Raw genomic sequence first — 23,531 nt, forward strand, 5'->3', positions numbered from 1 at the left:
ACAGCTCCCACTACTGCTGGTAGTCATGTGAGAACATTTGCTATTTTCTGTTTTATATACCGTTGCTAACAGCTAAACTTTTTCAGCAGATAAACACTCGTTTACACAGTAACACGCACAGAGATGCCCGAGAAGGATTAAGAACTGGAAATGAACATTGATTAACGGTGACTGCTCACACATGTGTTCCAGAATATTTTGTTGATTTCAGCCAGAGTACAAGAGTACCTGAAGGAAACCCCATGTTGACACAGGGGGAAGATACAAACTCCACACATGGAGCCATGGCAAAGACTCGAACCCTGGTCCCAGACGTGTGAGGCAATAGTGTCCCACAACAACGCAACAGGTGCCCCACCGTGTCACCCTATAATTATAATATATAATTATATTATATATATATGACATAAATACATAGCAATATAAAAGTACTTAACTCTTCTGTTCTTTCTCTACCCGTTACCATATACACTATGTTCAGTCAGTGAGAGTTTTGTAATTACATGCACTTGAGTTATGGTATAAGTGCTGATGACCCTCCTCAGTAGCGCCAACTGTAACTCTGTCAAGTATCTTTTTCCAAGGAATCATATGCAGCCCTAAAGAATCAAATTACTATCTGGGGTGGGTAACAGACATGTGGGTGGGAGGCTGGGGTAACAGACATGTGGGTGGGAGGCTGGGGTAACAGCCCCGTGGGTGGGAGGCTGGGGTAACAGCCCCGTGGGTGGGAGGCTGGGGTAACAGCCACGTGGGTGGGAGGCTGGGGTAACAGCCACGTGGGTGGGAGGCTGAGGTAACAGGCATTTGGGTGGGAGGCTGGGGTAACAGCCACGTGGGTGGGAGGCTGGGGTAACAGCCACGTGGGTGGGAGGCTGGGGTAACAGCCACGTGGGTGGGAGGCTGAGGTAACAGGCATTTGGGTGGGAGGCTGGGGTAACAGGCATTTGGGTGGGAAGCTGGGGTAACAGCCACGTGGGTGGGAGGCTGGGGTAAAAGCCCCGTGGGTGGGAGGGCAGGGGACGTTTGGCTTGGCCTGCTGCTCTAAACCAGCTGATAAGAAACCAAATGGACACAGGAAGATAAAGGGCTCACAGTGAAAGAGACACTTGGTAAAACTTTTTTTGTCCGTAAGAGTGTAAGCGGACTAAGGACACCCTTATGGCTCCTACAAACACCAGGTTCCCTTGTGGTTATTCAAACTAGAAACACCAGCTGGCAGTCATTAAAATTTCTTTTAATAAATAAATTTCTTTTATTACTTTTGCCCAAGACATCCCCTTGATAAGTTGCCTCAAATGCTGTTTCACTCCTTTTTGAGTAAGAGGGATGGCGAGAGCATTTTACACATAGATAGATGACATAAAATTTCTCACATTATCTTAAAAAGTACTGAAACCTTATGACATTGAATTAGGTAAAAAAATTGGGTTGGATGTTCTGTAAGGGAAGGCACTATGAGTTCTGCTTAGTTAAAAAAATTTAGAATCTACTTCAAAAAAAGCCTTTGCAAATTTAAAGAAAGTTTACTGGAAGGAATAATGCAGCTGTCCTTGGAAGTCAGCAGGTCTCAAATGCTGCTCGCAGGAACGAGCTGGTGAAACAGCGCAGGCTTCGACTCTACAGTTCTCTTTATGCAAATGAAACGGTCCCACAGCTCTTGGCTCTGGCATGTATGAGTATTTTCAGTCACAACAATGTAAAATAAGTCTCATTATCTTGGCTCAACCTCACTGCTGACTGACTGAATTTTAAACTGGACTCCTCAGAGGGTGTTTACAGCACATCAAAGCCACCCGCTTGCAGGCAGTTCGATTAGGCAGCGTGATTCCATCCTAAAGCCTGGCACTCACACCTCCATCTCAATACCGCACGGCTGATGTATGTAGGGACGCCTTAGGTCTCGGGCGTCTGCCTGGTGCTCTTTATAATCTACTCTGTGTTTTATTTTGGATGGGGGGGGGGGGGTTTCCTCTCTCAAAGCCAACAATCCAACAAGATCTCTTTACCGCATTCTACGAAATGTAACCGAGGGACAAAGCCATGCCTAATTATTCAAAGTATTTAATTAGCATGTAGTGAAATTAGTCAAACAACACGTATGCAGAAGAACAGTCTGTTTTTTTTTTTTTGCTTTCTAAGCTAGATACAAACATTGCATCAATAAACAGGCTGGTGTAGCCCTGAAGGTCAGCACTTTTCACAGTGACCCCCATAGGATAGGCGGCTGGGCCATACCTCTGCGGCTGGCACCCCCTCAGGGGGCCGGCAGTGCAGCACGATCATACCCTTGATTGGCACCTCTCTTCCCTGGGGATCCTGTTCAAAGTTCTTCCGCAGGTCTGTTTGGGGAGATAAGCAGCAGCTGTCATTGCAGAACCAAGTCTGGGCAGCCCTCGCCTACCTGCCCCTGACACCACTTGCCACTCAACCTGCCCTCCACCTAGATTAAGCTATTCTAGAACATCCAGAACAGGCAATAAAACATGTTCCCTCAGCTGCTAAAATAACCAGTCGAGTTTTATGTGTTTGGCAAGTATGTTTTAAGGAAAAGACAACATAGGATCTTCTGCAAATACAAGATCCAATCATCTCTATGTTCTAGTTTTGTGATTGAATGGGAGTTTCTGTCTTGAAAAATCAGTTCTTTGGAGAGGTTCTCCTACTCACATGCTATACGGACGGTGGCCTTTCGGCTTTTAGAGGTGCCCAGATGGCTCCAAGCTACACAGAGGCACCAGTAGTCTTCTGGACCATGGAAATCTTCCACTTGCTGGCGGGACACATTGATCATCACCTCCCGGATCTTCAAACCTACCAACAAAAAAGACTGGCAGCTTTAGGCACTAGTTACATCCCATCCTACCCACTGAGCTGCACACCCGTGTTAAAAAAAATTATAATAATGTCGGAAGCAGACAGCCTACCCCCCTGAAAGGTTGCAAAAAGTGATGTAGAGCAGATCAGAAATATTATATTTCCACAAAACAACCATTGTATAAATTGAGGGCATGTGGCATCAGCTTACTGATTAAGCTCATGAATAAGTTCTCTCACTGTTGGCGGTTCTAATTCAAAAAAATACGTCCACAAACAAATATCTGGCATTTCCATAATTAACACTATGACTTTGACGAACTGAATTATAATGGGTACAATCAATACAGACATAAAATATAAAGACCCTTGTGGAGAGATGATCATGTTCAGATATTCCAAAGGTCTATATAGGGTTGTGATTTTTACAGTATTTCAAATGCTGTCCCATATTAGCCAATGTTCATTTATTAGTCAATGTTTTGAAGTTGTTGGTGCATGTCACAGACCATTAGGAATACTGAGCAGTAATTAGGTGAAAATACATTTACATTTAACCCAAAACATTTGAAAAATGCTAGAGTCTTGACCAGTTTCTAAAATAAAGTAAAGGAAGATGCACCACAGCTGACAGATGCTATACACAGTAAGAGAACAGAGATTCATCTACTCCAGAATCCTTGGAAGAAACAAGCTTATGTACAGATATCTCTCTGGAGCAGCAGTGGAAACCAAAACTTCTTAAGTCTTAGAAGCACTTTCACATGCTTTTAGACTGGAAGATTCTTCAGTTTTTAATCTGAGTCATCAGCTTAAGACCTGACATGTGTGTTTGAACCACCCTTTCTGAAGCTTCATAGCCTGGCCTCACAAAATACTGGATTAAAGAAAAGACTAAGTTTCTCTGAAAAAAAGATTAATCTATAGGGTTTAATCAGATTTGATGCTGTTTTCATAGACTCAATTACTTTTTTTTTTATTAATCTGACATGTTTTTCCAATTCAAATAGCAGGCTCGACTTTTTGTGGTAAAATCATTCCAGTATGTGAAATAAATAACCATTAATCTTATGTGACTCAAAATCAGCAGACAGCTGAATATATGTTTAATTCTATTGCTATCGTGGAGATAAAAAGGGAAAATTCGAAGGGAATTTGTATGCATTAAAATTATGTTAACAAGTCAACAAAACCTCTGCTATCCAGACATTTTCTCACGCAATCTTTTCTGCCGCTCAGTGGAAAACAGTGAATGCAAGCAATAAAAAAGTTTGCACGATAAACCTGAAACATGACAGGCGTCGCTCTAAAAGACTGGCGCTGGCGCAGCAGCTGTTCAGAAATGTAAGAGGCATTTCTGTAGTCAGTGTTTTGAGCAAATACAACAGGAAAATGCAATCTTGACATCACCCATAGCTTCTCTGCGAGTTTGCGTCAAGGAAGAGCCAAAGGAGACAAGACTGGGGAGGAAAATGACTAATGGCTGCATTTAATGGGCCAGAATGAAAATGGAAACTGAATCTGAGTGAAAGTCAGCCTTCCCCTTAGGCTGAAAGGCAGAATCCCCAAGGATGAGACGCCTTCGACAGGTGGTGTAATGGAGAGGCAGATCTGGACTTAGCAGCTTTGTCGTATGTCTTCCCCATTTGTTTAAAGGCAGAGCTCCATCGACAGGCCCTATTAAAGGAATCCTCCAGATTCCAGCCTTCCCTCTTCACCCAGTGCTACGCCATTCCTCTAGCAGTGAGCGGTTTGCCGAGCCTCTTGCTCACTGCCTTCCAAAAGCAGTGCTTACGCAGTGGAGGAACAAGCATGGATTCACAAAAGAAGCCAGCAGGAGAGGATATGTGAAGCTAATCTTTTCTTCTTCTTGCTTTTCCCAGGTTCCACGGCATGTCAAGCGGGATACAGAGAGGGCCAGAGGGATTCTTTGAAGGTATTAAGCTACAAAGTATGCAGGAACTGCAAAGCGTTCTACCCAAAGATAACTCTGCTGGGACATGTACCTGCATTTAAACAAAATAATTAAAACTGACAAAGCAAAATATGTATGTGCATGCAACCATTTGGCTGAAGGGTATTTCGTAAATCAATCAAAAATGTCTTATACTGTATCTGAAGAACCTATGGCTGATGAGTTATGCAGAGGTCCATGTGCAGTGCAGCTAATGGTAGTTGTCTTTACAAAAACAAGAACCAGAATCCAAAACTTGTAAACGCCAGAAATTTATCAAATAAAAAAACACCATAATAGCGCAGAACAAAATGGAAATCAAAATGCAAAATCCATCCATCCATCCATCCATCCTCCAAACCACTTATCCTAATGTGTCGTGGGGGGGTCCGGAGCCTATCCCGGAAGCAATGGGCACGAGGCTGGGAACAACCCAGGATGGGGGGCCAGCCCATCGCAGGGCGCACTCACACACCATTCACTCTCACCTGCATTCCTATGGGCAATTTAGCAACTCCAATTAGCCTCAGCATGTTTTTGGACTGTGGGAGGAAACCGGAGTACCCGGAGGAAACCCCACGACGACATGGGGAGAACATGCAAACTCCACACACATGTGACCCTGGCGGAGACTCGAACCCGGGTCCCAGAGGTGTGAGGCAACAGTGCTAACCACTGCACCACCATGCCACCCCATGCAAAATACAGAGCAGAGAAAACAGCCAATAGGTTGGCAAACCTATAAAAAACAAGCAGATGTACTATATCAGCAAAAATATAGCGATAAAACTCGCAATGCCTCACAATGAGCGACTGACCGGAATTTGTATCTGAAAGACTGCATGGGAAATATATTCCAGGCGGGTTCAAGAAACAGGTGAGGAGGGTCATCGGAGGGTTGGGTTGAAGATCTGTGCTGGATCCCAGATCTGGTGGCAGCCTGCTTGGGGAACATGACACTGACGAGCATGGGGCTATGCAGAGGCACTGAATTCATGAATGGCTGCAATAGCCCCCTTTGCAGATGTAATATACAGTATGGTGGTGAAATAAAGTGAGGGTGGGATGGCACCGCGGAAGAGCAGTTTGAAGAGTCACTTTCATTGAGCCACCCCATGGTGCTTAACCACTCTCCTCACAGCTGAGATTACCTGTTCTTTCAGGGACTCCTGAATGGCTTTTCCGAGTTTGCTTGTGCACTCTGCTGGCAGGAAGCTGTGCTTTCTATTTCCTATCCGAGACATCTTGCTGTTCTCACGATAAGTGATTCGATTACGCCAAAATCCAATCGTTCCTGATATGCGCAGTGCGGTTTAACCCTTCCCAAACATGCTATCTTGTTTGTTTACCTATTCCCATGATTTGCTGTCAATAACAAAAAAATGCAGCACAGAAGGAGGTCACAGATCGGAATGTTTTCCAAACTGTTGTCAGGCAGGGCACTGCAGTCACTGTAGCTATCTTGCCTTAGTAATTATGAACTGGCATTTTAAATTATATGTAGCGGGAAGCGGGGCGGCATGGTGGTGCAGTGGTTAGCACTGTTGCCTCACACCTCTGGGACCCAGGTTCAAGTCTCCGCCTGGGTTACATGTGTATGGAGTTTGCATGTTCTCCCCATGTCGTCGTGGGGTTTATTCCAGTTACTTCGGTTTCCCCCCACAGTCCAAAAACATGCTGAGGCTAATTGGAGTTACTAAATTGCCCATAGGAGTGCATGTGTGTGTGACTGGTGTGTGAGTGTGCCCTGCGATGGGCTGGCCCCCCATCCTGGGTTGTTCCCTGCCTCATGCACATTGCTTCCGGGATAGGCTCTGGACCCCCCCCCCCCCCCCCCCCCCAACTCAGTAGGATAAGCGGTTTGGAAAATGGATGGATGAATGGATGGATGTAGCAGGAAGCCTTGTTCTGCTCATAGCCAAAGAAGGAGGAAGGTGAAGGAATCCGTGGCAAAGCCATACAACACGAAGTTAGTGCCAGAAGACACTTCATTCCTGGAAATGGTTCTTATTTCCCCTTTTTCGCTGTATCTCTTGTGTAAGAATAAAGACCTGAATGTGCAGCTTTAACGTGTGTTTTTCCTCATTCTCCTCAATTTCAATACACTTCGCACTCTTTTTAGTCTACGGCCCCTACTGATCAAATTTCCCAGGACCATCCAGAGAAAATCTTAGGTAATCCCTTAGCTTACCCTAAAAGGGAGCATGTTTCAAATCCACTCACCGAAGCACTTTGAAATTGGCAAATAAATACATGTCAGCACATTACTGGCTCACTCTGCTTAGGTTCTACTTCTCCTCATCCAGTCTCCTGCAGTGGGAACCTCATGCTAAATCAGAGGAAACGAGAAAATGAGGATATAATAACTCGCATAAAAGGCACTGTGTTAAAACACAATTCTGATAAAATCTAGAATTTGGGCCCCATTGTAAATTGCTTTCAAAGGATTTAGAAATAAGTTTACCCCATTTTTTTGCACATGTACTGCTGAAGAGTAACACAAGCACAATTCTTTGTTTGAATCTCATGCTAATGATTCCACTGGGATACGCAGTCACACCATCAGGACCATGATATGACTGAATACATCAGAACAATGCTAACGGCCTTTAAGCTGCACACCCGATGTCATTTCCTTTTATTATTTGAACGGTATTATGAACAAAAGTGTGAATTTCACCTTGAGTCAAACTTACAATCATAAACTGATCACAAAACATTAATGCTTTCAATGAAGAGAAAAAAAACATGAGAAAATACCACAATAGTTATATTTTGGTGCCCTTGATTGAGTTTATAAATAATAATTTAAGTAGAGAGAATAAAGAGGGACGTAATATCCTTTTAAACCTAGAGGATGAAATTTAATTTTGCCCTGTTCTGTAACCTAAATCACTGCTGGTTGCACTACTGAGATTAAATTGATTAAAGCGGGGATGAATTTATAATGAAAAAAAAATCATCTCGTTAATTTATTTTCAAGAGAGAGCAATTAGGAACTGCCATATCTGCTGGTTTTTCCCCACGTGCTCCTTTTCCACTTGAGTCTTTTATAACGCAGACACCTTCTTAATGAAAGCTGTCCTTAGGTGACTTAGTAATTATTGCAGAGCATATGTAAAGTAGAATTGCTGTTGGATGATATGCACAAATTATAGTGCAGGTACATGAAGTACAGAGATATGCTATTCTCGGTAATTCTGTAGGATATGAGTGCAGGGGATATATGTCTTCTGCGGCAGAAAACACAATACCTCCTTTGATTTAATAGAGATGTTTCCACTGTGATGCCAAACTGATTGACGGAAGGGAGTCTTCTGGAACTGTCTTTGAAACAGCGTGGCAGCATTATTATTGATGAGGGGAGATATTCTGAGATGACAAATTTCAGCACAAGGAATGAAATTTGCTACCCTAGTCACCAGTGCAGGAACCACAACCTGAGACCCGACTGCAGCATCTTTAGAGATTCTAAATTATAAACGGTAAGTTGGGTCATTTTTTTCCCACTCACAATTAAAGTACCTCTGAAATCCCAGAAACAAAACGCTTTTGCAAAATTATGGCCACGTAACGTAAGACCAGCAGCCATGAAGATGCACTGCACACTCTGTATTCAACACACAGCTAGATCAAAAGGCCAGCGGCCCATCACTGGAGCTTTCAGGAAGCAATGGATGTGCAAGGAGACTACCGATAACAGATGTCAACAGCATGTCAGACACTGGTACTGACAGATGTCAGAATTCTCCATGCTATGATCTGTTTGGTCTCTGACAGCGTACTGGATTCTGCCATCTGAGCCCATATTAGCCTGGAGCTCCAACGTTATAAACAATGGACCTGGGGAGAGTTAGAAAAAGGTAGCTATAAAAATATATACTAAGAAAATAACACGGTAAACATTCCAACATTCTCAAGCCAACTTGATGGGTCCAGTATTAGGAGATTGTGTTGCAATAGATCATTAGTGAAAACCTTCTGGAAAAAACCTAGCAACTAGACACTGTATCTAAATTTAAAAATGCGGCAGGTTGAATGTCTTATTCCAATACCATTATATTTTTTATGACACATAAAATCATCATAAAATTTCCATCAAAACAAAATGAACTTCACACTGCCGACAGTTTGGTAGTCATGCTAGCATTGTATTCCATGACCATTTGATACAGTTCACAGCCTTTGTTCACCTACTGATTCAATATCTAACCTTCAACAACTAAACAACTGTAAATCTTGTCTTAAATAGCAATAAAAGACAGAAAAGCATCTTACAGCAAGTCATCATATGACAACTATTATCCTGTCACATGTGTCCCCAATAGACCTGAAGACCCCTGGCCACTGGTGGGGAGGTCAGTTTATCAGCAGGGTGTAGATTGCACTTCAGGGCGAGCCTGGATCGGCGAGTCTTGAACTAAAATTGATCTAAAGAGAAAGAACAGTCAAGCACAGCTGAGTTTGCCTGCTCACATTCACAAGCAGGAGGTCTGTGTGCTGGACGGAAAAATTCTGGCACTAAACAAACTTCAAGCAAAATGTTTATCGCTCCAATGTAGGTCAGATCTTTTCATTTTTTAATCGCAGGACTGTTTAGATTAAAACTGAATATATTTTTCTTTATTTTTTAGTAATACTGGGAACTGCTTTCAGGACTGGGAGACATAAAAGGAATTGAGCTAAATGGGTCACGATGGAAAATATCATTCACACTTTAAATCAATTTCCAATCAGCCCGGCTACTCTGAACTTTACTGTCTTGTACAGAAGTAAAGCCGCACACAAGTTAACACTTGCTAAAATGTAAAAATTTAACTAGACTGCAAAGAGGCAGGACTAACATAAAAAGCAAAAACAGCTTGTGCTTTGGCTTCAATCTCAGATTTCGACATTAAAGAAAAATACAAGCTATTAACATTGCAGTGACTTAGCAGGGAGGGCTCAGCATGACATTCTGTCAAGCACGCCTCAGTAACTATTCTTGTAAATCTGAATGATGTAGCGTGTGAGGCGTCCTTGGAGCTGAAGGTCTCCTGCTTATGATAGCCGTGAACCCGAAGGCTGATTCAGGACGGCGTGAACCTGCAAGCGGTACCGTGGCTCAGAGTGGAGCAGAGCTGGCGCTTAGCGCTTAGCGCGATCGCGTTAATCCACCATGTGAGAGAGGCGAGCCAAGCTTGTGAGCTTAAGTGGCTTGGGTAGCCATGGGCAGTGTGTTGTGAAGCTCTGCCTGTCATTTAAAACAGCAAACATGGCGGGGGGAGGGGGGGGGTGGCACATAGGCCTGCATGGTAATCACAAATAATGTTTTACATAAATTTACATACATCCGTGCATAGGCCAAGCACTGGGTCATAGTCTTGCTGCATTTGCTAGGTGATTCCAAAGGCACTATGTGGGTCACTGGTGATGCAGTTAAGATAAATATGCTGAGATAAACAGCTTTTGTGCTCTCAAAAAATATCTGAAGTTATTATATTATGCCAATCAGAATCCCTCTTTAAGTACTTAAACAAAAAAAAATCCAGGCAGCTTAAAAGAACGGAATTTCTGACAGCTGTGCTAGTGAGTACTTTTACAAAGATATTTCTAGGCTTAATCCTGAATATGCTCCGAGCCAGAGTGCTAACCCTTATATAAAATCAATGGAAGATTCCGCAAACTCCAGTTCATCTGTGAAGTGTCTTTAAATTCTGGATCCCACTTAAAAATGTTTTGAGTTTTCGGTCTCCAGTGGGCTCCAGTGAGTTTGCAATCAAAGAGCTAGGAGACAAATCCCAGATCAGAAAAGGTGGCTGCTCTGATAGTCTGACAGCTCGTTCATGGTGCCTTTTATTTATGTATTTGTTTATTTATTTATTCCCTGCTTCATCAGATGCCCTTCGCAGGCTGACTGCTACCACTGTGGGGGTTCATCTGAGGCTGAATGTGCAAGACTGAATTAATGAGGGCGAGCAAACAACATGACAGACCTTATTGTGCACTCATCTTCTCATTGTGCCACACATCCCACATGAACTTGGGAACAAAAAGAAAAGAAAAAAAACGTAGCCCACTGCATATGAGCGAGCAGTGGGATTTCCAGAGGAAACCTTTAACCATTTTTACTATCAAAGAAAGTGGATAAAGCAGACCGACACACTGGCTACGAAGCTGACCCACATTGTCGAGTGATGAAAGCAAATCAATCAGTGTGCTCGCCTGCTTCTTTTTCAAACTTCTCTTTTACTTTTCAGAATTGAAGAAGGAAATTTTATTCCGGGGGGGGGGGGAGGGGGGGGTCATATAGCCCAAAAATAATTCTTATTTTCCCACCATAGCAAGAAAATAAGTAAAATTACTTTGATTTAATAAATTATGCTTTTCTGTAAATGGATCTGAAATCCGTGACCTTGACTTCACCTCCGTAGCCGTCCTTGCTCTGTACTTCATGATGGGAGTCATGTGTGGTAGCCAGCTGAAGGACATTGTTGCGCTTATCGGAGAGTGATTCATCTGCCTGGCCGGTAAATAAGAGATCCTATCATTGGTCCCATGTGGCATTGAGGGCCCATGTCCTAATCAATAAAACCCAATTCTCCCTAGATCTGTAGGGCTGATTAACCTGCCTAATCCATAATACAATTTTGCCGGCCATTACGGCCACCATACCACACTGTAAAGGATGTCATTATCACTGGTTATGAGTTTAATACCGATATAAACTCTGGTGTACAGCAGGCAAGAGCAAGGACCCACCCAGGCATTTTTAATGGCAAACCACTTGGGCTGACTGATCGTTTTCATTATCTTTCTTACCCAGCAGCAGGTTTACATACAGACTATTAGGGATTAAGGAAAATCTCAATTTTGTGCTGTTCGTTTTGTTTCAATATTACGCTGATTTGGCGGAAAGGATGTGAAGCAACAGAAGAGCAGCGTGAGTGGCCTATGCTGTGATCAGCAGTGATGCAGGTCCAATTAAACAAACCCCGAGCAGCCACAGGCTGTTTTTGATTGGCTGTCAGGCTGTCACCTGGGAGGTATTTCAGGAGGCACCGTAAGCATTTTCATAAACATGTTGACAGTGTTTGCAAATATCAGTCAAACTTTTAGCGTTTCCTGAAACCAGGTAAAATGTTACATGATTAAATACCTGTAGCTGGTGATGGGTTGGTGCCCCATGCTGGGTTATTCCCTGTCTTGTACCTGTAGCTGGTGATGGGTTGGTGCCCCATCCTGGGTTACTCCCTGCCTTGTACCTGTAGCTGGTGATGGGTTGGTGCCCCATCCTGGGTTATTCCCTGCCTTGTACCTGTAGCTGGTGATGGGTTGGTGCCCCATGCTGGGTTATTCCCTGTCTTGTACCTGTAGCTGGTGATGGGTTGGTGCCCCATGCTGGGTTATTCCCTGTCTTGTGCCTGTAGCTGGTGATGGGTTGGTGCCCCATCCTGGGTTATTCCCTGTCTTGTACCTGTAGTTGGTGATGGGTTGGTGCCCCACCCTGGGTTATTCCCTGCCTTGTACCTGTAGCTGGTGATGGGTTGGTGCCCCATGCTGGGTTATTCCCTGCCTTGTACCTGTAGCTGGTGATGGGTTGGTGCCCCATCCTGGGCTATTCCCTGCCTTGTACCTGTAGCTGGTGATGGGTTGGTGCCCCATCCTGGGTTATTCCCTGCCTTGTACCTGTAGCTGGTGATGGGTTGGTGCCCCATCCTGGGTTATTCCCTGCCTTGTACCTGTAGCTGGTGATGGGTTGGTGCCCCATCCTGGGCTATTCCCTGCCTTGTACCTGTTGCTTCCAGGACAGGCACTGGACCCCTGTGACCCTGGTTAGGACAGTTGGGGATGGGTGGTTTGATGGATAACTGTAGTCAGAGAATACCTCTGTCTTATCCCTGGGCAGGAATTTCACCACTCATACATTTGTTTAAATATTTTTTAAACAGAATAATTTAAATTATCTTTTTGCCAAGAGAAATTGAATAAGTGATTAATATTTTGGTATTCTGCTGACATAATTAACTGCAAACTTTTCAATTTTACATTGTTTTCCACTCCTGGGACAAAAATATTTGTTTCCCCATTACCACACCATGGCAATGCTCCCAGAAACTTTCAGGCTGAAACTGACGGCTCTTCATATTTAAATCTGCTATAGATCATGCTCACCTATGGCTAAAATAATCTCGGGTATGGCTATATACAGTTAGAAGTCACATTCCGGGCTGAAAATTAAGCTTGCCCACTTGGCTGAGGTGAGAAATTTAGACAAAGTACAAGCGCAGAAAGCTAAACACTAGCAGACTGACTAGAAAAAATATTACATATTTCAGTAACATTAATGCAGTATCAAAGATAACTAGATACACTCCTATACAGTGATGAACTAGGAGCAGCGAAAGAAAATGTGGAATACAGTTCTTAAACAAAATCGAGGTGTATCAAAAGAAAAACCAAACACAGTAAATTGTTGGACCATGGTGTTGGAGGAACGTGTGTATGGTTGAAATGACAGTAAAAACCTATTTGACTTGACTTGTGCCCTGTGAGGCGGGACTAGCCAATCAGCGATCCCGTTCACATCAGTCTTTAAAACCTTGCTCACCCGAACGCCTGATGCATAGTATTGTTGCATTCCAATGTACCTTATTGAGCGTTCTGATAATCCTGTCTCTCGTCTCCCTGGTCTTGATCCTGTCCTGTGTAATACTGCTCTGCTGCATCTTGCCCTGTCTGATCCCATCCTGCATGATCCCATCCTGCGTGATCCTGCCCTGCCTGATCCCATCCTGCGTGATCCTGCCCTGCCCGATCCCATCCTGAGTGATCCTGCCCTGCCCGATCCCATCCTGCATGATCCTGTCCTGCATAATTCTGCCCTGCTCGATCCCATCCTGCGTGATCCTGCCCTTCCTGATCCCATCCTGTGTGATCCTGCCCTGCCTGATCCCATCCTGCATGATCCTGCCCTGTCAGATCCTGTCCTGCATAATTCTGCCCTGCTCGATCCCATCCTGTGTGATCCTGCCCTGCCTGATCCCATCCTGCGTGATCCTGCCCTGCCCGATCCCATCCTGAGTGATCCTGCCCTGCCCGATCCCATCCTGCGTGATCCTGTCCTGCTTGATCCCATCCTGTGTGATCCTGCCCTGCCTGATCCCATCCTGAGTGATCCTGCCCTGCCCGATCCCATCCTGCATGATCCTGTCCTGCATAACTCTGCCCTGCTCGATCCCATCCTGCATGATCCTGCCCTTCCTGATCCCATCCTGTGTGATCCTGCCCTGCCTGATCCCATCCTGCGTGATCCTGCCCTGCCTGATCCCATCCTGTGTGATCCTGCCCTGCCTGATCCCATCCTGCGTGATCCTGCCCTGCCTGATCCCATCCTGCCCGATCCTGTCCTGCGTGATGCTGCCCTGCCCGATCCCATCCTGCGTGATGCTGCCCTGCTCGATCCCATCCTGCGTGATCCTGCCCTTCCTGATCCCATCCTGTGTGATCTTGCCCTGCATGATCCCATCCTGCATGATCCTGCCCTGCCTGATCCCATCCTGCCCGATCCTGTCCTGTGTGATGCTGCCCTGCCCAATCCCATCCTGCGTGATGCTGCCCTGCCCGATCCCATCCTGCGTGATGCTGTCCTGCCCGATCCCATCCTGCGTGATGCTGTCCTGCCCAATCCCATCCTGCGTGATCCTGCCCTGCCCGATCCCATCCTGCGTGATGCTGTCCTGCCCAATCCCATCCTGCGTGATGCTGTCCTGCCCAATCCCATCCTACGTGATGCTGCCCTGCCCGATTCCGTCCTGCGTGATCCTGCCCTGCCCGATCCTGTACATCTGTGTTGCCTCGTGTTCCTGTCTCTTGTCCTCCGTATTGCTGTAGGACTGACTTCAGCGACCTTCGACCTGCCTGGAACCATGACCCCGACCGGGATTTATGCCTGCTGATTTGATGCCTGATCCCATCAGTAAAACCCTAGTCTCCTGCATTTGGGTCTCCTGTCTTCCCTGTCTGCTCATGTGTGACACACATATCCACTAAATAATAATTTCTTCCATAATAAAAAAAATGGTGAATGCGTTACTCAGCTGAGAAAAGGCAGTTCCAATAAGACACTTTTCAGGAGAGCCACCAATTGGCATTTGGCAATGTTAAAGAAGTGACAGGCTTCCATGGACTCAGTGTTAATGAGGCAACAATAGCCTGGGTACTTTATAAATCCAAGAGGACAGCAAATAGAAATCCATGAAAGAAAAACTCACATTAGCTTTCAGCTAGTTTGCCAGAAGGCATCCGGGAAATTCGGAGAGCTAAGACCAGAATTGCACTTTCTGCCCCAGCTCTGGTTGTTGTAAGTCTGAGTGCATCATCCGAAGAACACTATCCTTACCATAAAACATGGTGGTGGCAGTGTAAGCAGGGGAACCTGCTGTGCTACAGGAATCTGAAAGCTTGTAAAGGAGACAAAATGGATAGAGGCAGGGACGGATTACGGACTGGGCCAGCGGGGCCGCTGCCCAGGGGCCCTTGGGGTGCAGGGGGCTCGTGGGGCCCCTAGCCCAAAACAATTTGCAACGCTTATCAACAATGTATTTTCGTTTGTCTATTTTAGAGGGCCTACATTCTTTAATCCTCTGCCTACAAGGGCCCCTGACCCTATAGGGAGGGCGTTTGGCTGCCAAGGGCCCTTGAATTGAATAAAGGGCCCACACAACCCATAATCCGTCCCTGGATAGAGGATGGTGCAAACAAATCCTGAAGGAAAACCTTAGACCTGGACCCCGAAGAACTTTTTTAATTCTAGGAAGCCTCACCTACACTTGGAGTGGTGGGTGATGAAATTGATAGGAACTTTAATTTATATAACATGACAATAATTTAAAAACACAACAATAACACAATAATAATAAATCAGTAACGCTGACATAAACTTAAGGCCTCATTGAATGGCTGTAATAGTAGGGTTCTGTATTACGTGGCAAGAATTCTCTGTTCACTGAAGATCATCAGGAATTAAACCCCAGAAGTCAACACATGACAAACCATGACAGGCATTATTAAAATCATTTCTTTACTACAGGTTAGTCAATGTACTAAGATTGGCCATATGGTGGCGCTAAGGCTCATAAACACATTTTTTGTTTGGCCTAGATGTGAAATTCTTTCCAATTTAGATCACTTGGCTTCAGACGAAAAGATGCCCCATAGCCCATTTCTGCCATGTTGGATTTTCTGCCATTTTGATTTTTTTCCCAAAACCTTTAAAAGGCATCTTCTCCTACACTTTTGATCTAAATGTCACTAAATTTGGTACAGTCCTTTGGATTAGTTATAAAGCTGCTTAATTGTCCAAAGAGTACGGTCCCCAGCTTCCAATCAATTTCAGTTGGCATCTTTTTAGGATGGAAAAACAGATTCATAAACGGTAAGAACACTGTTTGGTTTCTGTGGAATTTTTGACGTGTTTTCTAAGTAGCCACATAGACTATTGCTGCTTTTTATTTGTGGTTTACATCTGTGAGAGACAACAAGTCATACAGCCCATCTTGTTAGGGGGGGGGGGGGGGGGGGGACATGCCATAACTAGCCAGCATTGACCAATCAGGTTTCAATACGCAGGTTTGGCTCAAGCTGATCATGAAACCAGGTAACTGTATCTCAGGACATGAAGGAACTGCAAGTGACTAACAGCTTGTTGGCTGATAATTATGTCATTTAATTTAAACAGACACACATAAAAAGAATACATATATATGAAGATACAGTATAAATGAAAGAGATGCAGTGCTCAGTTCTTTATATGCCTAGAATTTACTTTCTATTTTGACGTTTACTGGCTTCCTCATTTTAACTGCGATATTCCCCTTTTTAAGGATATGACTTTTTAATAATATGTGCATTTCTGTGAGTCACCACGTGTAACTAGCTAATGTTGTTCCTTATTTGTCAAACCAATTCTTTTTCATACTTACTGGATACAGTGCATTTTGACAAAGTGAAATACAAAAGTTGGCGTCAAACAATGAAGAGAATAGGAAAAAAAAAATCTTGGAGAGATGTCCTCATTTTCAGTTGCACAGTGACTTCGCAAAACTCAAATGGACACCACCAAACTTTCAAAAACTGTTTAAAAAGAATCTCTACCTAAACATCTCCAGTGGATAGAAGCCCGGTGTTTTTCCAACATAATAATCCCAACACATTTTAAATCCGTTTTCTCTGTAAATAGTAGAAGATATTCAATGATAAATAAACAGCAACGATATTAAGACACCTATTTCTGACATTGTTAACATTAGGTCAACATTAAAATTATGTACTTTTATGTACTACAGGTAAAGACAACTCTTAAAAATACCTATATATTCATTATTCTGAGAACAAGGCAAGTACTATATCTTGTACCCTAAAGTAGAGCGTTTGCCAGGTTTAAACATGAAGTCAGAAACTGGACTGAATCTCAAATCAAGCAATGAACGCTACTCAAAAAACAGAGGGGGCTACGGGGAAGTCGGCTCCAAACAGATCAGTGTAAATTCAACTGTTTCGCAAGAAAGAATTGCTGTTCTCTTAGGAATTTCAAATCTGAAACGTGACTTGCCTATAAATGCAGGAGGAGATGGTTCTCTGCGACCCGATAAAAGATAAAAAGCCAAGTTACAAACTAAACTACTAGGCTAAATCTTTTTATATGTTTATAGTGGCTGGATTATTTTTTTCACTACTGGCACATGCATCCTATATGTGATTAGCAGGCAGGTCGTGAATCGCCTATTTCGCTTTATTTGATTAAAGTACATCATGGCATTCTGGTGTAAACATGGCTGGGTTTCCAGTTGTAAGCAAAACATATGTTCACCTGCACAGACCGTGACCGTTCAAACGGAATATGCAGTCTGTTTCACTTTGGATAACATGGCAGAGATTTCTCTGGGCTGAATGCGATTTGCACATTGCTCCTTACCTGTGCCCTCGTCTACGCGCTCCCGGGACTCGTGCTGGTTCTGGTGCACCCATTCCCCGTTACACTTGAAGAAGATCTGCAGGGCGGGGGCAGCCCGGCAGCGTAGCTTGATGGGGTTGCTCTTGATGATGTAGGCGTCCTCTGGCTCCTGCACGAAGTGAGGGAGTGTCCCCGCCACGGAAGGGAGGGACTCTGGAAGTGCCTCACTGCCAGCTCCTGCGAAAAGGCAGCGGGTGAATGCACTGGGGCTTTTATAAACAAAAGCAAGTATTTATCCTCTTAGACAAAGTGACATTTTGATGTATGGTAAGCTTATTATCCCCTGGCATTGAACCAAACCCATCAAAACATTCTGCCACCAAAGTGCTTCACAATAGACATGGTGTTGGCCTATTGGCCATTTTAGACCTGGGTGATGGGTTTTATTGGGCTTATAAAGATCTGTATTTAAACCAAATATAACAATATTTAAAGTTATTCACTGGTAACATTGTAAAGTATCGAAAAAATTGGCAAGAAGTCAACATGGCAATAGACACTTTAGACAGATATGCATTAGAATGCTGTTTTGGTGCTGTGACATTCATTATTTATCACATATAATATGTTTATAAACAAAAAAAAGTACAAATACAAAATTATATATATGCATTAAAAATGTATCAAAAATTTCTTCAATTTTGTTGTAGGTTCAAACACACTTTCATGCCCAATCCTCCTCCCCAGATGAATAACATTCGCAGGAAATTTGTTGCTAAGAAATAGGCCATCCGAGGTATAGCTATTACAAAGGAATGTTGAGGCTGACAAATGGATGGTTTATCCCGATGATACCTCATGATAAGATCATGGGGGAAATCTGGCCTACATATGGACTCTCCGTAATGGGAAATGTGTTTGCGACGTCCGAAAAAGCACTCAAACATCAAGATATTCAGATTGGACCTGGGCCTCATCAATCTCTATAACATAAATAACGCAGCACTCCGATAAATATAGTAAATCAATAAATTTTCTTTCTTCTTTAATTGTTGTTTATATGTGTTACACTGTCAAAGCTCATGTTCTGAATGCAGCACAAGAGCCCTATTTGGTAAAAATATATTAGGAGGAAAAGAGTATTTGATCTGGAAGAGTTAACCAATGTGGACATTTATACATAATAAAACCTGTTTGCACAAAACATCCTGCATTTGGGTCTCGGTATGAAACTGCACGATGCTCCTTTCTCTCCTGCTTTTATCCTACGCCAATCATTTTTAGCTGACAGAGTAGTCAGGGAAAGCAAAGCTAACCCAGTGATCTAAAGAATATACAAAATCCCAAGAGCCATTTTTCTGCTGACCTGACAACCTGGAATGAGGTCAAATCAGGCATCCCATAAGAATGTATAAATAAAAGACAGCTACGTTACCCAGCCTTTACCTTTTTGTCATTCTGTTCAAAAACAAATCTTAGAAAGGCTTTAAAAATGTATTTAAAAAAACACAAACCATAATTTAACAACAATAAAAACACTCAAAAGAAACACTCAATGTCTGAAATGCCTCAATGTCTAAACACAAGTTAATAAACATTAATTAACAGTGTTTAATATGTACTTAAGTACATATGGTATAAAAATGGGGGTTGATTAATCATTAGCACCACTTTGTCTTTCAACCTTTAGAACCTCTTGAAGTTTCTGGAGGGGCAAGACTGTGCCAACATTTTTTTCCCAAATATCGTTGCCCTTTGAAACATTTGGAGGACATCCTTACCTACATGATGCTCTCAGGTGAATGCTACCTCATCATAACTGACATACATGTCATGAGGCATGACCTACAGACCAGAAGGCATGACTCAAGTTACAGATAAAGCAAACGTATGGGGGCATATGGGAGTGAAATCGGTGAATATATCATTTGAAAGTTTTTAAATGCTTCTTTTCGTCCTATTCCTTTTTATTAAAGAGTATAACCTCTTGCTACACTAAAGTACTGTAAGTACAGACAGGGCTGTCAATGACATCAGCACAAAAAATGACATCAATACATATGAAACTTGAAAAAAAAAAATGTTTACGGTCTGCCAAGTAATCACTGGATGTCGCGAAACAGTATTTGTAAGTATATTCAGCCTATTGTAAAGAGATCAGCTTATCTAATCCAGCCATTATTTACGCTGCAAAAAAAGGTCTACTTAAATCATCCATTTTTATTGTTCCAAATAAAGTCTGACCATATTTTATTACCTCAATAAAAACACTGCATGGCATTCAAACATGTTGTACTTTTGTGTCGCTTTCTTTAAATATCTAACGTAAAATAGGAGATATTTAGACGTTAACATTCAGGAGTTGCAAAAGTAGTATTCTAATCAGAGATAAAGCCTTCAACTTTGTTGCACAGTTTAAAAACAGTAAAATAAATTTGGACCAGTGTGTTTTGGAACATGCAGATGATCAAATATGCAAAATTTCCAATGAGTTTTAGCACTTCGGCCATTTAAATATGTGAAATAAGAACAGTGAGTCTAACAACAAATGTGGTGTTTGGAACCATTTATATCTACAGGGGTGATTGTGGGGCTTTGCCTAATCATTCATGTTAAGTCTCCTAAAAACGGTGGGTAATTATCATGGTGATAGCATTTCCTATCCTCATCTTTCCATTGCCACCTGCTTTTTGTAACAGGACGACGGATGCATGTGTGTCATTCCTGGGAGATGGATCAAGGTTGCTAGTGACACAGACATGCTGAATAAGTTCTTACTGTATGTTTTCACAACCATACATATATTTTCTTGCCAACCCTTGTCATGAGGAAACAAAGTAAAGGGTGGATTAAAAGAGGCAGCCTGTGGTATCATGAAGAAATGAGCAGCGTCATGTTTAAAAGAGGAAGAGTAGGTGGCTCATTAATAAATAATTTGATCCCAAAATCCCAGAGACGGGAACATAATCCATACCTCATTCCAATCCATTACAATCCAATACACAGTTTGGTTTGTTCAAGTACTCATTGCCTGTTCCTTTTCCACTGGCTTCTAATAAAAATTAACCACAAATTAATCACTTGCAGTACCGCCACAGACAATGTCAAGCTTCCAAGCAAGCCCCCGACTCCTGACTTAGTTAGAAGTGGGTGTAGTTAAAGGATTAGTTCAGCCCAAAACTAAAAAAAAAAAAGATACACTTTAAAGGGCCTTTAGTGCTGTCTATCCATCTAGGTTGTTCTACTGGGAGTCACCTAGTTTGGGAGATATCGGCCTTAGAAATGTCAGGCTTCTCTCGTATATAAGGGGAGTGAATAGCATTCTTTCTGTGCTGATTAAAGCCAGAAAAATACATTTGAAAAATTCAACAGAAATGTCTTTTACCAGAAATCATGATCCGGTTATTGAAGATAATCCACAGACTTTGTAGTGAGAAGTTAAACTTCTGAACTATTTTCTTCCACCGAACTACACACATACCACTGCTCATAAGATCCACCAGTGTACTCGTGCTTGTATCTTCTGCAGTTATACGATTGGAGTGTTCGGCAGAAGAAAATAGTTCCTACATTAAACTCTTCACTGCGAAGTATCTCTGTCAGTTTTGGGGTGAACTACCCCTTTAAGCACCTTACAGTATTTCATCTTGCTTTTATCGTGGGTGTATTACCCATTTATGCTCCATCTGCATTATCAGAAAATGGCACCATCTGTCTGTTTTTACTCTATCAAGGAATAGTAAAGGTAGGCATTGCAGTCAATCCTTAATCCCATATAGAGGACAGTGTCATTTATGATCGGCAGTGCCCCCCAGTAATGCACATATAATCATTTGAATATGTGCAAAATTTTACTCTCATAGGTCATGAGTAATTGTTGAGTCAGCTCACCAGGAATATTTGCGTTCTTGCTGTCATGTTATATTCTTTGGGTCACTTTTCTATATGACTGTGTATAGGTGCATCCCCCTTGTGGAGTAGAAATTAGAGTAAGAATGACAAACAAACTGCAGCTGATCGGCCATCACTGGTATAGATGCCCTCATTAAATGTGAGTGTTTATCCCTGTTGGAATATTTGCGACTTTCAAGATCAAAACACTTGGCCACTGATGTAGAAAAATAAATAATATTTAAGCAAGAAGTGTCATATTTTTGCCTGAAATTATGGATATGTGAAGTCACTTTAGCATCCTATACAGCACACGAAATTTAAAGCACTGCATTAATGATGTTAGTAGTATAGATTCTTGCTTTAACGCACTATGTCTTCCGTGGGGAAGGTCTATCAGGAATGATGAATATTTATGATGCCACACATTTCTCATGCCCAAGCCAGGAGGAAGCAAAACATCAGAAATACACGTATCTACTGTATGTGTTTTACAATAATATCAAGCAATGAGAAAAACAGCATGCAATGTACCATTCTACTGAACTACTAAAACATTGAATCGTCCAGCCAGCCATTAATCATCCATTTGCTTATCCTGAGCAGAACTGCAGAGGCAGTACAACATTTCTAGCATAAGGTTCAATGCAGTGAAAATCCTACATGGAATGGCAGTCTGTTGAGCAAGTTAGATACGGCTATTCAACCAGCAGCACATCTTTGGGCTGTACGACCTGCACAACTCCAAACACACTACAGACAGCAGAAACGGGATTGGAGCCGTCAGCGTTGGAGGCGTGAAGCAATATTGCTACCGCATGAAATGTGAAATCCTGGATTGCTCACTGCCTTGCGCCCATAACTTCCAGGATAGGATCCGGACCACCCACGACTCTGAAGAGGACAAGCAGCTTCAGAAAATGGATGACCGGACGGATGTAAATGTCAAATGCAGAAAGTATATGCGTTACGAATAACTGTAAAATCGAAATGTTTAAATAAATATAAAATACAGACCGCTAACACGAACAGCCGGCATTTGAAAAACGAACATCTAGGAAGAAGCTGCATTATAATTTTAAATAAATCTCATACAGTGGTCTACCATTTAAACCCATGTGCTGCATTGCTAGTATGGGAAATGTTACATAACACTATTCCAGAACGAAAGAAACAAATCAACAGCCTGTGATGAAATGCAATTTAAATGATCCATATCTATTGTAGGTGAAAATGGTACAGAAAAAGTCTCCAGCGTCCAATTGATGGGTTATTTAAAATCACCTTTATTTCGGCAGACAAAAATGATTAGTGCACTTGACCGATGACTTGCGGCCCTCATTTGGAAGGTTACTGAAGAGGATGGATGTAATTGTGTCTTTTATTCACGCAAATAATTTGAAAGCACATGTGGTTTGTCAGCTGCATGATTCCCAGGGCTGAACAATCAAGGTGTGTCAGGATAAACAGAAGCTCAGCCAATAGTAAAGAATCAATGTATGACATCAACACAAACACCAAGCTGCAACAAACAGTGAATTAGAAAAAAATAAAAGCAGTTTATTGTGACTCCAGCCAGGGAAAATAGTATCATTTGCAATGAAAAGTCAACTTAATATCTTATGAACATCCCCACCTCAAACAGATCATATGATATCGACAACATGTTTTCCTCAACAACAAATAGTTTTTTTATTTTTTTTCAGAGCAATATAGCATAACCGACCATATTACAAATTGCAGGTTAACTTTTTTTTCTAAGCAATTGCAATTTTACTATTTATGTTTATTTATCATGGACATATTTTCCTCTGGCCGAAGTATACATTTTTTATTAAGTGCTATTATCAAAACTAATTGTCAGAGCTCGATAACATCAGTCTATATTGCAATAATACCTAAATAGACTAAAATGGCAAAGTATTGCAGTCCAGA

The 23,531-nt window shown here is 42.5% G+C and overlaps 1 protein-coding gene across 3 annotated transcripts in view; it reads right to left on the reverse strand.

The window, feature by feature from the left end:
- Positions 1-23,531, reverse strand: part of unc5db (unc-5 netrin receptor Db) — a 163,530-nt gene that overhangs the window by 41,885 nt on the left and 98,114 nt on the right. For all 3 annotated transcript variants that reach the window (XM_048990197.1, XM_048990198.1, XM_048990199.1), the window contains exons 2-4: positions 17,727-17,942; positions 2,671-2,814; positions 2,239-2,342 (exon numbers count right to left, since the gene is read on the reverse strand). In XM_048990197.1, the coding sequence (XP_048846154.1) occupies positions 2,239-2,342; positions 2,671-2,814; positions 17,727-17,942 (464 nt within the window). The remainder of the gene's footprint in view (positions 1-2,238; positions 2,343-2,670; positions 2,815-17,726; positions 17,943-23,531) is intronic.

The sequence above is a fragment of the Brienomyrus brachyistius genome, chromosome 2 (assembly GCF_023856365.1).
Source record: "Brienomyrus brachyistius isolate T26 chromosome 2, BBRACH_0.4, whole genome shotgun sequence".
NCBI lineage: Eukaryota > Metazoa > Chordata > Actinopteri > Osteoglossiformes > Mormyridae > Brienomyrus > Brienomyrus brachyistius.